Source organism: Eumetopias jubatus, unplaced genomic scaffold, assembly GCF_037043125.1.
Source record: "Eumetopias jubatus isolate StellerSeaLion01/CBP00866 unplaced genomic scaffold, mEumJub1_p1.0 scaffold_6, whole genome shotgun sequence".
Lineage (NCBI taxonomy): Eukaryota > Metazoa > Chordata > Mammalia > Carnivora > Otariidae > Eumetopias > Eumetopias jubatus.
The window spans coordinates 138,133,342-138,150,466 of record NW_028274812.1 but is presented as its reverse complement, the minus strand read 5'-3'; the positions used below and the strand labels follow the sequence as shown (position 1 = coordinate 138,150,466).

The 17,125-nt window shown below is 41.6% G+C and overlaps 1 protein-coding gene and 1 pseudogene across 1 annotated transcript in view; both read right to left on the bottom strand.

Annotated features, from left to right (window-relative positions):
* CAP2 (cyclase associated actin cytoskeleton regulatory protein 2) overlaps window positions 1-9,858 on the bottom strand; it is a 107,813-nt gene extending 97,955 nt beyond the window's left edge. The window contains exons 1-2 of the mRNA XM_028107335.2: window positions 9,738-9,858; window positions 5,707-5,807 (exon numbers count right to left, since the gene is read on the bottom strand). Coding sequence (XP_027963136.1) covers window positions 5,707-5,807; window positions 9,738-9,858 — 222 coding nt within the window. The remainder of the gene's footprint in view (window positions 1-5,706; window positions 5,808-9,737) is intronic.
* Window positions 9,859-15,775: 5,917 nt separating this feature from the next.
* On the bottom strand, window positions 15,776-16,555 carry LOC114212550 (AN1-type zinc finger protein 6 pseudogene; annotated as a pseudogene).
* Window positions 16,556-17,125: the final 570 nt, after the last annotated feature.

The window sequence follows — 17,125 nt, the reverse complement described above, 5'->3', positions numbered from 1 at the left end:
GCTGCGGATTCTTGCTAGGTTTCTACGCAGAGCAATGCTCTTCGTGTGAGACTCAGTCATCTACTTTGTTCCCAGGTGCAGTTGGCGGGGGACACAGCTCCAGTTGGTGGGGGACATGGCTCCCCCCAGCCACAGCAGGCCTGGGCACGCTCAGAATGCATCCCAGCATTTCATGTGGTTTGTACTAGCCAACACAGATAACCAGCACTACCATTCCATAGTTCTTCAAGAAGGAAAAAAAAAAAGCATTCAGGCAAAAGTTTGGTAAAAGTAAATTTACTGTTTACCGTCTGGGAAGAAAAAAAAAGGGCAGAAAAAAATCTTAACCTGCAAGATTCATGGCACCTAATTCATTGCTTCAACAAAACCTTTTGGTGACAGTTTATTTTTGGCGAGATCCTGCGGGGTTAGCAATGCCTGGTGACCCTTCAAGAGATGTTTGGATTCTAAGACCAGTTTCTCACCAGCCGGTCCCCAAAGCTCCAAATGCGCCATGAAACGAGAATGTGCAAGGAAAGAGACAGGGGTTATATGCTCTAAACACAAATGCCCTTAAGTTCAAAAGGGGTCCCGCGGAGGCCCCACTAAGGCTAGCGACCTCGCAGGAATGGGCCGTGCGTTAGAGCATGGGCTGGGTCGCAAAGTATGTGTCCACTGCTGAGAACAAAAATTCTTCACATACTTGGGAAGAAATGATGACAGAGACTGATCTGCAGCCTTCTGGAATTCTGCAAATTTGATGCCAACAGCACAGTGCGTGAGGACCAGGCCGAGACAAGGCTGGTGTGATGGGGCAGAAGCCAAGACCTGCAAAGGACACCGTACATCTGTTCTGGAGGCCACCATCCTCCCCGTCACCTCACTCAGCGCAGCTCTGAGGAGACACCTAAAGCACATGAGCAGTGGTGATGCTCCACCCTCTCCTCAGCCCTTGTCTGAGCCAGCTGTCCGACTTACCTTTCCTCACACTGTGAAAATCGGGTAGGGGGAGTGGGAACCGCTATGGAGTGCAGAGGCTGGGAGGAAGGTGGCAGTCAGGGCCACTTGCTTCTCACTAGGGACCCATTTCCCCAAGAAGGTGATGGGGGACACAGCTGCCTAGAGAGTCAAAGGCAGGTGTCTCCCCACCCCAAGGATCGCAACTGGAGAGACCAGATTCCCCGCTCTGCACCAAGTCATGGCTCATCACTCAACCTATCACCGAGGTCAGCTAACCTCTCTAGCGTGTGGCAGGAGGGAGGGAAGAAGGATGGAAGGGTGGGAGGGAGAGAGGGAGAAAGAAAAAGAGAAGAGATGTGTATCAGAAGGGATGATTTTAACGTATCTCCTTCTCTAGTAATTCTGACAATCGTAACTGGCTAAGCCAGTAAGAAAGAAAAGCCCCATCTCAAAGTCTGTATGAAATCTAGGGTCAGAATTCTTTCTACAAGTCATTCTTTGGATCTCTGCCATTTGGAGAACGTGAAAGACATACAGATCCTTTGGGTTTGAAATTGTTTAGTCACCATAAAAATATATGTTTCAAATGAAGCAATCAGCAGGAAACTAGAAGTTAATGGGAGAAACAACTTGGCTGAAGGTGAGTGGGAAAGTGAGAGACATCTGGGTAGAATGGGGTGTTTGTTGAGTCAACCCAAAACCTGTGCTTTTGATTTTTTTTTTTTTTTTTTGGTGAGGGCAGGAGGGTTCCTATACAGACCCAGGGTATAAGGATTTAAAATGCAAAAAAAAAAAAAAAATTTTTTTTTAAGTAGGCTCCATGCCCAGCGTGGAGCCCAACATGGGGCTTGAATTCAGGACCCTGAGATCAGGACCTGAGCTTGAGACCAAGAGACAGATGTTTAACCTACTGAGCCACAGAGGCCCCCCAAAATGATCACTTCTTAAGTGAGTACGAATTAAGGAAGAAAAGGCACAACTAAGGAAGAAAAATAAATATGCACACATTTTGTGTTACTTATTCCAAGGAAAGAGTTATTATTTTCAGAGAAAAGGCCCAATAAAGGAATAAGTGACAACCTATAAGACCAAGAAGGACAGATTCATGGAGGCCTCAAGGTCTCTTTAAGTGAAGGAGTCTGAGTGTCTTCTATAGCATAGTAAAGCAGGATATTTTAGCTTTAGTGTTATGTGCATCCTTTCCCTGACATGTGTCCTTCTGCTTGTTTCGGATGTTGAGACTGACTGAAGAACTTTCCCTGGTCTCTGGCAAGCTCAGTTTGGAAACTGACTAGCCCCTCCCTCATGTTCTAATGTTGCCACAACAGGTGTGACTCGACCCACCGGCTTGAGAAAGGGAAGGCCCCAGGGAGTGAGGTCGTCCATTCTCTTTACTGAGGAGGGTAAGGGATGAGCTCAAGGTTATGCTGTGAAAAGTAGAGCCAGCTCTAAGACCCAGATAAAAACTGCTAGTCCTAGTCAGTCACTCTTTGAACTCGTGATTCAACCAGCCTGGCATAAAATGAACACACATTTTGTAGATGATTTACATCAATGACAAAGACTAGACACATCCAGAGCAGTGATTGTGACCCAAGAGTGCAGCTACCGTAACCGTAATTGTCTAAAAATGTTCAGGGAGGCAGGGGAGGCAAGGTCCTAACACTGTGCAGTGCAAGTTAATCACACGATGCTTAAGTGTGTTATACTTCTTAATTGAATTTTATTGCCTTTTTGTTCAAATTATGGTTCTTTCACTTTTATGAAACGATGAATAAAAGAGTGTTTCTTTCTTATCCATTTTAATCAAGGGCAGAAAATAAATGTTCCAGACTTCTAGAGACATTTTTAAAATGTAAATTCTATAAATCTCCAAAAAGGGCTTGCATCAAGAGGAGCTATGTGATTTGTAGCTGTTTCGTGACTGTCAAATCGTTTAGAACTAGCCCGAGGTTGGGTCCATAGACCATGAATAACAGGACAGCTTTGTAAGAAACAATCACATTAGTCCAGTTAAGGATAAATGATGTCTGACCAAGGGTTTGGTATTACGGATGACCCTTTCCTTTGACATTGAAAACTACATTTAATCTAAACCTCTATTATAAAATTATGCACTGTCGATTCCGTCTTAAAAGGGGTGCAAGCTGCATCAGTGTTCCTGGGTTGAAGAGTAGTTTAAATAAGCCCTTGGGTTTATGTTGCATTCAAGAAGGCTTTACAAGATCTAATCTTTTCTAACCTGTTATGCTCTTTGGTTCAGCAGAGCTTCCTAATTGTAGCTATTAGTCCCCCTTTTTTGTGGTCTGTTCTGTCAATAGACTATTGAGTGATCAGTAAATTAAGCCCAACCAGCAGCCAACACATGGAAGCAGACGTTAAATCATAGCTCGGCTGCCCTTATTCATTATCAGTATCTGTGAAATAGCTGTTAAACACAGGGCTAGGATTTAACATGACGCACATTTGTGTCATTCTCAAATTTCCATACTGTACAATCAGGTATGTGAGGATTTTTTTTTTTTCCAGGCAACAGGTGTGTTCTTGGAACAAAATTCAACCCCCACTTCCGGCTTATGTGGGAGGCAGCAGCTGCAAGCTTAATGTCAATGACACATGGTTCTATAAGAGAGAAAAAATAAACCACTTGCTCAATGTATTAAAATCATGGGCAGATGGACAATAGCTGCCGGTCTGTACTCCCTTTGTGTTGTAGAATCAGAGTCTAAACTTGTGGATGACAAGCTTGCTTGCTTGCTTGCTTGCTTCCTTCCTTTCTTTTCTCTCTCTCTTTCTTTTTTCTTCCCTTCTTTCTCTCCTTACCTTCCTTCTTTCACTTTTTAAAAACCCACTAGTGAAAAATATAAATTTCTTTAAGCATTTTGCATCTGTTATTGAGCATAGTCCTTCAACTGAGTCATACTATTTTCAGGCTGATGAGTGGAGAAAAGAAAAAACAATATAAATGAAGCTACACTTTATTTATAACTTGCTTTGTTCTGAAAAGAATTGAAAGGAACTGTTTACTATGGAATTTGAAGAGACTTACTTAGTATGCAAACTCTACATGTTTTTTTAATGCAAAATTAAGTATATCTATTTATAGGCCTCTTTATTCTCTAGTAAAACACTTCTCTACATAGTTCGGTGAGATAGTACTAATGAGAGTTATAACGTGCTCTGTACCTCAGAAACACAATGTCAATGTTAACAAATAGTAACAATAATGAGGGGTGCCTGGGTGGTGCAGTTGGTTAAGTGGCTGACTCTTGATTTTGGCTCAGGTCATGATCTCAGGGTTGTGGGATCGAGCCCCATGTCGGGCTCTATGCTCAGTGCAGAGTCAGCTTCGGATTCTCCCTCCCCCTCTGCCTCTGCCCCTCCCGCTCATGCTCTCCCAGTTTCAAACAGACAAACAAACAAACAAACAAATAAATAAGATCTTAAAAAATAGTAACAAACAAACAAGATCTTAAGAAAATAGTGGCAATAATGATCCAATTGTAATAGTGTTCAAGACGGTAAATGTTTGTCAATCACTCAATTATCTCTTTTAGTGTATCGGCAGCCAATAGTCCATTCTATGTGTTGGTTTTCAGGTACCGTCATGCCTCAGAACAGAAGAAGCTCAGCCACTATCTTTACTGCGTACAAGGTTTCTTATGAACAAACACATTAAAGCTCAAGGGCAGATCAGAGCAATTAGTGAGCTCTATGACACATTTCAAGTGAACCCGTCTTATTACACAGACTTTTCCAGAACTTATGTACATCAGAGCTTCCCCTCTTTTGCCAATGGGCACTTCAATAGGTATATTTAATAAAAATGGAGGTCATGAGGAGAATCTTCATTTTTCTCAGATGTGATGAACAAATGTATTGCAAATGTGATTAGATAAGCACCTATTAATTACAATCCTGGAAACTCTGGTATAATCCGAGTCACCAGATTGCATGGAAGACTGGTGTTGGGTGTTGTATGTAATGTCTAATTGGGGGACAAGTAAGAGAGAGTCCCTTTTTATGTTTTTTTTTTCCTTTTACCGCAAACCACAGCTTTATTCAAGAATCAGATTTTCTGTGAATCTACACTGAAAATGGTTTTGCCATTGCTGAGAAATCCATAAGCAGATGGATGTGGAATTTAATCCTCTGTGAGAAACAAAGGCAAATATAAAAGAAGAACCTGGTGATAAATTTCTTTTAGGTTTCTAATTGGTTTGGTTATAATATTGGATTTTCACTAAATGCATGCAAATAATGATTACTCTCAAGGATGATGCTAAACATTTTTAAATGTAAAAAAAAAATGTCTAAAACTGGGGGGATGGCCTAGATATCATTAAAGGTCTTTTCCAATCCAAAGATTTTCAAATTCTTTGGTTTTGCTTTTCCTCGGGCTGCACTTTTTCATTGTGGTAAAACATACATAATACAAAATTTTCCATCTTAACCATTTTTAAGCATACAGTTCAGTAACATTAAGTATATTCATGTTGTTGTGCAACAGATCTCCAGAACTTTTTCTGGACTTTAGTTTTCATTGTTAAACTAAAACTCTGGTACCCATTAAACAAGTTCCCATTTCTCTCTTCCCCCAGCCCCAAGGAGCCACCATTCTCTACTTTCTGCACCTCAGCCATTTTACATTCCCACCAGCAGTGCACAAGGGTCCCCATCTCCCCATATCCTCGCCCGCCTCTGTCATTTTGGTTTTTTTAATAGTAGTCATCTTCTCCACAGAGAACAAGAGAAGGAAGTACTCACGTGAGTCTCCACATCACCAGCAAGGACCCTGCTCTTCTTTAAAAACTCAGCCACGATGCTGTTCATCAGCTTATCAAAGGCTTCCACCGAGGGTGCCACACCTTTAGAAGAAGCACATATTGTCAGTTCCCGAGAGTTTAATGAAAAGCTGGTATTGCTTTGCTGTAGGAACTATGGAAGCTTAATATCACTCATGCTGTTCTCATTCTTTTCACCAGGGCATTCATGCACTCAGTCAGTATTTATGAAACACTTCTCAACGGCTCAAGAAAACAATGCTTTGCTCTTTTTCATCCACTTGAGTAAGCACTTTCACCTACATATTAATTTCTGCCCCAAACTCATGAGGGAAGTAGCATCACAATTTTACTGATGAAGAAATGGAGATGCAATCAGAGCACGTGACTTGACCAAAGCTATAGGTCAAATAAGTGGCAGATCCGGGAGCTGACACAAGCCTTATTGATTCAAGCCCGATGTACTTTCTACTACACCGACCTGCTATACGACCTTGCAAACGGTTACCAAGATTACCCAGGAAATTAAAAGGCAATAACAAACTCTGGGCAAGTAGGAAAAGAACACTGGTGTCACACATTCTGTTCTGCCCTGTCCTCACTTTCCGGGGGGAAGGAAGTGGAGTTGGGAGGCATGAAAAGCACTGCTGAGCTAGTCTCACATTAAGTTTTGATCTGACAACTTACTGTCAAAACCCAAGTGACATCAACCTGGCATGTTCTGCCTCTCTTTTCCTGCCTTTGAACTAACAAAAACTGTGTCTTAATCCCAGATTTCAGGCCCTTAATATTGAGAAACTCAGCCTTACAGACAATTAAAATCCAAACCAGGGGCCCCTGGGTGCCTCAGTCAGTTAAGCATCTGACTTTAGCTCAGGTCATGATCCTACGGTCCTGGGATGGAGCCCCGCGTTGGGTCCTCTGCTCAGTGGGGAACCTGCTTCTGCCTCCCCCCCACCCCTCTCCTCGCTCATGCTCTCTCTCTCTCTTTCTCATAAATAAATAAAATCTTAAAAAAAAAATCCAAACCAAAACCTAGGATTCCCTTCTCATACTGTACTGAAGTATCCATGCTCATAAACCTGTTAGGATAAAGCTTCCTTGCTTTCCCAGAGGCCCATTTCCACAGGCCCAGAGCATGATGGAAACAGTTTTTGACAGCACTGTGCACCTGCAGTCTAACTTATAAGCAGGCTACTGAAGCTGAGTTACCTCAATGTTCAAAATACAGTACATACCAACTTCTGCACATAAAAGGGGAGAAAGCCCAAAGATTCCTTATAGATCCATTTGGAAGCAGATAAACCCATTTGTTGCTGGGAGAAACACCTCAGGGGTCTCTGCTACGTGTTTAAAGTGGGAGAGTTTTAGAAATGTGACAAAGCACTCTCCATAGCAGAAGGAATGGTGATAAAAGGGAATATTTTCCAATTTCCTTTCATCACTCAGCTCTGCTCACACCTCCTCTGGGCAGCCTTTAACGATCTGTCTTTCTCCCCAATCTGCACCTTGTGAGCATCCCCTAATCAAAGCATTTGTGGCCATGAATAGCAATGCATGGAGACCAAAGATCCTGGCGGATTCTGACTGTATATAATTCATCTTAGATTTCCTTGCACATAACATAGTACTTGTCACTTGGCGGGCATGCAAAAATACTTCTTTCTTTTTTTTTTTCTTAAAGGTTTTATTTATTTATTTGACAGAGAGATAGAGAGAGAGCACAAGGAGGCAGAGTGGCAGGCAGAGGGAGAGGGAGAAGCAGGCTCTCCACTGAGCAGGGAGCCGGACGTGGGGCTCGATCCCAGGACCCCAGAATCACGACCTGAGCAGAAGGCAGTCGCTTAACTGACTGAGCCACCCAGGTGCCCCGCATAAATACTTCTTAAACTGTTGAGCCAAACTCACCTGATTGTCAGGGGGGGAAAGAAAGAAAACACATCGTAAAACCCAACACAACCCCAGTCTCATAAGAAGGCAGTCTTCTGATCTGTGCATATTACAGATTTGTAATGGATGGGGTTCCATCTAAAAGTTTCTTTTTACCGTAACATTTTTTTTGAACTCTAGTTATAACATCACTGAAATAATGATGTTTATGTTTAAAGTAAGAGGTTATCCTCAAGGATTTGTTAAAAATAGAATTCAGAAGATCATCAAAGCTCACTAAATTAAGAAGAAATGAAAGCGACGCTGTTTAGGATTAGCAAACTGTTTTAAGGATGGGTATCATTCAAATATTTTGCTAATTATCCTGCTTACCAGTGATCCTACTTCATTTCAAGTAGGATAATAAATTGCTGGCTAAGTTGTTTTGAAAGACTGTACTTTAATAAATGGTTTAGAATGATTTGCTATATTAGAAAATACCCATTTAAATACATAAGTAATTTAATTATATACCTTCCAATTTTGTTTAGCTTGTTAATTTTCCCCCAAAATTATTTTTTAACAAAGAAAATGCAAAGTGCAGTCTAGTACCTCTTTAAGTCAAGTGAGGTTCAAATTATTGAGGGATTTTTTTTTCCTCCTTCATTCAACAATACTACACAGTCTCCTGAGAGGTGGATTTTAACTTTATTTTATGTATTCACAGGCTTTATATTTGTGGTCAGCAATCGTAAAGAAATGTCTTGATCACTGATGTCGAAGACATAAGGAAACCAAGGTACGGAAGCGAACATGAAAATATTTTCTTATAAATGAGGTTGACTGAATCTCATCTACCAACTATATAGTTAACAAAAAGAGGCTTAAAATGAAATCACAGATGTGTCTCAGTTGATGTGGAAGAAACTTACAGGCCCCTGGCAGCCTCCCTTTAAACAACACCCCCTTTCAATTCATTCAAAGCATTTTAATTTTCATTATGTTCCGGGGGGAAAAAAACCAGCCTGTACATTTGTGCTCACACAGTAATTTTTGTCCCAAGGCATGCAATACAAGGCACAGCTCCAAATATGCTTGAAATTCTAGACGCACCAATGTGGATCTTGCCTGGTGAGAGCATTTTTTTTTTGAAGCCCCCATTCCCCAAGGCTTTTCCCAGCCCCCAAAGCCTGATAGGATTCAAAATGGGTCAGATAAGGAGGAAATGTACTTGACACAAGAATAGAGTTGCCAGATGAAATGCAGAGCCCCCAGTTACATTTGAATTTCAAATAAACAATGAATAATTTTTAGGATAAGTGTGTACCATGCAGTATATCCCATGCAGTATTTGGAACACACTTATGCCAAAAAAAAAAAAAAAAAGGTAGTTCATCTGAAATTCAAATGTAACTGGGTGTCCTGTATTTTTATTTTGCTAAATCTACAACCTCAGACAAGAAGGAGCTGGAAAAATTACTGTCGATAACTTAGAGAGTTTGCCACAGATGGTATCCTTATAGTTAACTTCTTATGTTATGTAGTTAACTTTTTATGTTTGATCGTATAATATTTTAAAATCATTTTTTTCCAAATGTGGCATTAGCATATAATGTTAAAGGCACATTTGATTAGAAATAGGCAAGGTAAAACAGCGCAATGTAATCATGTTACTTGAAACCAATGTTTGGCTTTACCTCAGACTCCTTTCCTTCCCAACTGTAGTTCTTAAATTTAAGGACATGTTCTCTTTAAAATTAAAATCTACAGAATGATAATTCCTTCCTATTTACATCATAATTGAGAACGTTAATTTCTTTTTGATAATTACTCAGATAATATATTTATAGTCACTGTGGAATGCGGAACAACATTACACTAAACAAAATAATGACATTTGGCACATAGATTGTGCTCTTAATAGGCACAGATAACAGGTTAATTTTTGTGGATTGTGGGTTGAAACGTTTGTCCTTTCCCTTCTTCAGGGATGGCTTGCATCTGGTTAATGTCACGGTCACATATAAGGGAAGGGGTATGGAAGCTGAAGAAAGTCGACAAAAATATGTCTTGAGAACTAAGTGATGGGGACAACATTAAGTGACCTTCACAGAGACCAGTAATGACAACAGTTTGTGTCCCTACCTCCATTGACACCATTAATCTCCCCGCAGTCCCCAGGAGGCCGGTGGGACCCGGCAGACAGCAACTCCAGTCGGCCGACCACCCGCTCCAGTCTCTCCATCAGTCCCTGCATCTCTGCCATTCTAGAAAAACACAGGCGGAAAGGGGAGTCCGTGTGAATGTCAGGGAGGATTAGCAAGCTGACCCCAGTAAACCTAACAGGAGCAAGAAGGAAAATAAAAATTGCTTGGAATGGCTTTAATTACCCAGAGAGTGTTTCTACACAGCAGGAAAATACGTGAAATTCCAAAAAACATAAAACTTGGAACAAAAAAACCCCCCACAAAGTTTATTGATCTTATTTTCCATTCAATTCAATGGCATTTATAAGCCCCGTATGTAATACACAAGAAATTCACTCCCTACACCATTAACAAGTGTCTCCTCCGATGCTTCCTTGTGCTAAGATACAATCTATGTCTAGTATATACTTAAAATCCTGTGAACATATATCTCACAGTTAATATTGCCAACTTTTATCCTACTCAATGGTAGAAACACATTTTAACTATTTCTAATGATTGTTTCTGTGCAAGTATAACTCTCCAGGGGATATTAAACCCACTGATAATTGCTTATTTACTCAATTACCTTTAAACCAAACAGCCCAGCACAGAACGATGAGTTTATAAAACTGCATCATTTAGCAGGCAAATGGGTTTCTACCTCCAAGAGTCTTCTACTTATCACTACCTTTAGTGCTTCTGTTGCTGGATTATTTTAGATTATGATTATTCTGAATGGTGGAGATTTTAATTTAAAATATCAAAAATGTTTATTTCCTTTTGCTGCTGGTTATTTTTGGACAAATTTAGGTCTGGAGGTGGGGAGTGGTTTCTGGAGACAGGGAGCTTCAGTAACCCAGCAGTCTCAACTAGGATTAACTGGGTTTGACGCTGAGTAAGGGAATGGAGGATAAAAGTGGGGTTGGGTATCTATCCTTCCTGCTTCCATACACTCCTTCAAGAGCTACTCCGAGTGTACACAGGTAAGTACCTTAGAATTGCTGGCCTTATAATGAAATGTTATGAAGGCAACCCCTGAGGAATGGAACCCAATCTAATTTGGCCGGGTTCATGAGATCCAACGTAGAGGTACCATAGCTCCCACCGTACCAACCTATGACTGCTTTTGGCAAAATCAGGCTTCTGCCCCAGAGAGAGTAAAACGCGCCTCATCTTAATCAGTGTCTGTCATTCTCACTCTTGCAAACTTTCCAAGCGTCACCTTGAGCCAAAGAGGACTGGCATGCTCCCACATCAGAGACAGTGCTGCCCCAGAGGGTGGGTAAATATTATTGCCCTAAGACGTGTAATATTTCTTATTTCTGCAAAGAACCAGGTAATGCATTTTTTTTTTGCATTTTGTATTTCACTAGTTTTGAGCTTAAACATAATGACTTGCCACTGCCGTTTTTAAAAGCAAGGTTATACTTATCAAAACACATGGATCGCTCTGTAATTCTGCATCCAAATGTCAGATGGTCATCAGATACAGATGGGGGAGTTCACTGTCTATTTTGGAAAGTCATCTCCTCTGAAACTACCAGCACCTACTCTTTCAAAATATGGGGCAGTATTCTCTGCACGGCTGAAACCAGCATCTAATCCCAAGGGGATTCAAAATTAGAAGTTTCTCATCTATTCTTTTCCTCTTAATGTCAGAGCTTTTGCTTCTACTGCAATTGAAAAAAAAGGAAGAAGAAATTTAATTGAATCCTTTACGTAATTTTGCAAGGGAACTGGGTATCCAGTAGGTGGGTGAAGGCCATTTGAGAGATGATAAAAGCCCCTCAAATCTTTTAATAGTTGTCCATCTGTTCACAGTTATCTATGTTCCCTGTTATTCAACTTGCCAAATGTTACTGCCATAGACCTAGCCCAAACTAGGAAAAAAATGTGTTTGCTTTGTTAGCAAGCTCCCGATGCCCCAACAGAGAGGCACCAACCACCTCCAGAGGCTCACAACGCTGTTTCAGAGGGCCTGTTACATTTCACACTTAGGACGACTGTCCCCAACCGTGGCTTAATCAGCCTCCTTGACAAGACTCAAACTCACACTATCTAATAGCGCTCCATATGTTGAGAGACAACAGGAGTTAGTCCACAAACTGCAGGGCTGGGCTGATTGGTATGGAATGCAGTTTAAAAGCGAATCAGATGTCACTTGGTGTAAAATCACCACGGACTGGAGTCTTGTCACAGCCTCTTAAGAGATCAAAATACAGCTCATGCAAGGAAGCTGGAAAGATGCCTCTGGGTTTAAAATTTTAGAACAGTTTCTAAGAGAAACAGAAGAACATATAAATGAAAGAATGCACCAGGATCTCAGAAATAGACATGATAGCGTTTCCAGGGAGAATGATGGGGCCCAAGATGGCTGTACCCTCTTCTCTCAAAACACATGCACAGGCTTCTCCTCACATGTGCCCTCAGCAGCTTTCCTGGTTCTCAAGAATGAAGAAAGATCAGAACAGCAGATTCTCCAAATTCTTCCCAGGCAGTCCCATTCGCCTTGGTTTTTCAAAGTGGATTGAGCCAAGTTTTCATGAAGAGGTAGGAGCCAGTAATTAAGAATTAGGCTGAGGAAAGGGATAGGGCAGGGGGTGGAGACAGCAAGGTCGGGGTAAGGAAGGAGTCAGAGCCAGGCGGACGGGACAGATGCGCTTGGCCAGGAGGCCAACAGAAGAGGGGGATACAAGATGGCTGGACCTCAGATGTTCTAAAAATCAGATGAGGAGCAGAGAGAAGCCAGACACACAGCCAGATAATCAAGAGTCTAAGTCAAGGGTATCTGGGTGGCTCAATTACTTGCGTGTCTGACTCTTGGTTTCGGCTCAGGTCATGATCTCAGGGTTGTGAGATCAAACCCCAAGTCAGGCTCTGTGCTCAACAGGGAGTCTGCTTGGGATTCTCTCTCTCCCTCTGCCTTCTGCCCCCTCTAAAATAAATAAATTTAAAAAAAAGAGAGAGCCTAGGAGAGATGATGAGGCTCAAACTTGGCCCCCACTGTCTAGTCCTCCGAATCAGGCAGAAGCCAACCCCAAGATGAGGTCCCCTATAATCGCTGTCTTACAGCAGATAAACATAATCATCTGGCCGGGCGTTTGGGTGGGTGGAAAGGAAAAGGGGGAGGAACACAGAAGTCCATGACTTTCTCTTTTTAATGATCTGTTTTAGGAAATTACACTTGAGGTGAATCTTAATTCCTTGTTTTGTATTAATTTGGGAGTATTCTTTTTTGAGCTCCTTTATAAAAGGACATGTACCTCATCTTGTCATTTTTTTTTTCTCATTTGAATTCTCCCCTCCCTTTTCCCCTTTTAAAGTTTAACTTTTAAGCATGCACAGAATTCAAAGAGTCAACAGTTCTACAAGGCTTATTACAAAATCACAACAGTCCCCCGGCTGCCCCCTTCCATTTTTGTAGTGAGAATCAACTGATTTCCATTAGTTGAGCTAGTGCTTTCGGTAATTACCTCATCTGTATGCAACGTGCTTCTATCTTTACGGCTTGTTTTTCTTCCATTCTAGGCATTATCCACTGAGTTCCCACCGAAACCAAGAGGGTTCACATTCTGTTTGCCTAATCCTCACCACCATATGCGCCTATACTCTCTTTTGCCCTGGTACTGTTGTCACAATGTCTGTGTGACCAATCATCAGTGTCAACACAATTATGACTATTCACAGCTGAGTCATGATGTCTCTTAAGATCAGTCTCCCTTTTTTTGTTTGTTTGTTTGCACAACCTGTTTTCCCGAAGCCATGTGGTTCAGCTTCTCAGTTTTCTACGTACTTAAAAATTATTCACCTCTGAACACTTCTTCCAGTTGTGGAAGTCTCCTTTTGAGCGGGCTAAACACATCTGGAATGCCACTAGGTCTTTCTTCTCAGAGGTTATCTCTTCTGGAGAGTCACCGAGAGCACGAGAGCTCTGTAGGCCTACAGCACCTCTGTGACCAGAGATCTGTCTACACCTTCACCCCTGGGCCTTCTTCCCCTCCCTCTGATGTAGAATCACCTGCTTTGTGGATTCTGTAGCCTCCTCTTTCTTGGTGTACTTCTTTAACTGTCTTAATTTCAGAGCACTGTCTTCTGAAAAGGTACATGAAAGGACACTTTTTTTTGGAGAATGTGCAAGTCGGAAGATATCTTTATTTTGCCCTCACCCTTGTTTGGTGGTTTGGCTGAGTGTAGAAGTCCAGGCTGGAAGGCTTCCTCAGAATTTTCAAGGCACTGCTCCATCTTGTTCTAGCTTCCTAGGTTACTGTGGGCAGGTCCAAAGCCATTCTGATTCTCTGATTCTTCATCCTTTTGACATAACCTTTGTTTTCCCTTCTGGAGGAAGTTTCTGGGGTCTCTGTCCTCAGGGGTTTGTGATATACCTCATGGTTGATCAGATGTTTTTGTTTTTTAAGTAGGCTCCATGCCCAACACCGAGCCCAATGTGGGGCCTGAACTCACGACCCTGAGATCAAGACCTGAGCTGAAATCGAGTCGGATGCTTAACTGACTGAACCACCCAGATGCCCCTCAAATGTTTTCTTTAAAAATGATTTTCTTTTTTTTTTTTAAGATTTTATTTATTCATTTGAGAGAGAGAGAGAGTGCATAAGCAGGGAGAGAGGCAGACGGAGAAGGAGAAAAAGACTCCCCACTGAGCAGGGAGCCCGACATGGGGCTTGATCCCAGAACCCTGGGAACATGACCTGAGCTGAAGGCAGACACTTAACCATCTGAGCCACTCAGGCGCCCCTAAAAATGATTTTCAAGAGGTGTGGGAAAGATAAGAAAATGGGCATTGCATATTGTATCTCTGGGTAAGTTTAGAAACTACATTTTGGGTTTGTTTGTTTTTTTTTTCAAATAAAATAGTTAGGATTCTAAATATTTAAACAATTTAAACTCCTTTCACACCAATAGCACACATTTACAAATATTTCACACACTATAGTAAGAACATAGCCAGTGAGTATTCTCTCATATATTATCTTGAAAGGCTAAGGTGTTCTGGAGGCATTTTCCTAGGAGAAAAGATAGCTGTCATTATTTAAAAATTATTTTTGCCTCATTGGTCATTTTATAAAACCCATCCTTAAAGTACAGATATTCAGTTCCTAACACTAGTTTTACGTCCAATGTTCTGCCAATAGGCAATGACTACTTTAAAACAATAAGAGAGACAGCATTCCTATTCTTTCTCACAGTAGTTTCCAGAAAGGGAGAGTTCCCCACACTTGCAAACATTTATAAGGTCTCAATCATTCTGCCTCCCCTTTTTTATGGTTTTCCTTTTTATTTAATCAAAGACTGGTGGGTAAACATAAATACAGCACAATTACTTCAGATCATTCTTCATATTGTATACACACAGACCAATGAACGTAATCTGAAAGAAACCTGCAGTCGGCAATGAAATGCTTACAGCTTTTCCTTCCCTCGCTCAAAAAAAATTTAAAAACACACAAACTTAGAATCTCATCAGCACACACTCTCTTGTGACAAATGATTCAGACATAAATAGTGGGTGCAAAGAAACCATATGCTAACATATGTAGAACCTTTGTTAATGAAAACCCAGAAGCAGCCGTAAGGATGAAGATACATTCAGTGACTGGTAACTAGTTGTGCCCTGAGGGGCGCCATCGACAGAGATTGTGCTGCAGAGAAAAGCTATGTACACACACAGTGAGAAAATAAACTGCAAGATCAATGCATGCATGTTTAATACTGGAAAAATCACAGCCCTCCAAAATTTCTCCACATTTGTTATAAAAGCCCTCTGCACTCAACTAAAATTAAAATGATCTTAAAAGGATAATACTTGTAAAGTTTACTTAAGTCTTTTCAGCCACAGAAACTGCAATGGAAATAAATGTTCAGAGTCATTTTCAAAACAAAAACGAAAATCTATTCTTCCGATGACATGCATGATTAAAAGGTCTATGCAAGATACATTGCTCTACATTCCCAATGACTAGGAAAAAAAACCTCAAGTCAATTTTTAGTTTGCAGATGGTCAAAGGATTTTGTATTCCAGCAGGAGCTCAAATCTTCTGGATCTTTTCACCAACAACTACTGGATTTTCTTTTCTGATTTTCTCAGCAGCATCAGCTTTGTAATTGTAAGAGCAATTGTGTACATCTGAGTAACGGTGTACACCACAGTAAACATTTCCACACCGGCATTCAAACCCAGTAAGTCCCACTTTCTTCCTGCACATGAAACAGCGATTCTTTTTTTATTTTGGTTTTTCAAGAGACTTGCTTTGCTCTTCAGATGGCTGTTGTGCCGTATCTGATACTGAAGCTTGCAGGTCTTCTGTTTCTGGTACTGCTTTGTCCACAGAGGTACTGTCCACTTGGGAAGATGCTACAGATTCTGATAAAAGTGACTGATTTGATACAGGGCTTGGCCGCACAGATGCAGACGTGGTGTCTAGCGGTGACTGGGCATCCGGGACACTGTCGTCTGTGCACTGGACGGGTAAAGATTCAGACAGACTACCGACAAAAGCTGCAGGTGGGCTTATTCTACCATTACTACTATTCTGTCTTTGAAGATGTTCTTTCTAGCACACTGAACACATGCCATTTGTACGAGGGTTTCCATAAAATCCGCAGCCAGTGGAACAAAGCATAGGCACTTGGTTGTGATTAGTTTCTTGAGCCATGTTCCTCTGTTGCACACCTGGCGGCGGCCCTCCCTGCCCGCCGCACTGCCCGCCGCCGCCGGTTGCCGCCAGAGAGTGGGGGCAGGTGAGGCCGCCGAACCCCTGCTCGCTCCGGCCCAGCCGCCACCGCCGCCAGCCCTCCGTCCGCTGTTCCCCCCCCCCTTTTTTAAGTAGGCTCCATGCCCATCGTGGAGCCCAATGCGGAGCCCAAACCCACGACCCATAGATCAAGACTTGAGTTGAGACCAAGAGTCGGACGCTTAACCAGCAGAGCCACCCAGGTGCCCCCATTTCGTCCATTTTTAACCAGGGCTGTTTAGAGGGGCCCTGGTTTTGGAATCACTAGCTGAAGGTCTTGGGGAAGAACTTAGTTTTGTTATGCTTTAGTTACTACCTGTACGTAGGGTTGCTAGAAGCATGTGTAGAAAGGCATACAAAGGCTGTCACATGGTCGGTGACAAACGAGTTGGCTACTGTTATGAAGTCATCCATTTGTTTTGCTCTCAGTGGATACAGATCTACAAACTATATCAAGTCTTTGTGTATTTTAAATGCTGAGCGATCATCTAAAAACCTGGCCAACAGAGTTTTCAAGTCACTATGTTGTACACCTGAAACTAACTATACTTCAATAAAAATAAAAATAAATAAATAAGTAAAATAAAATAACATA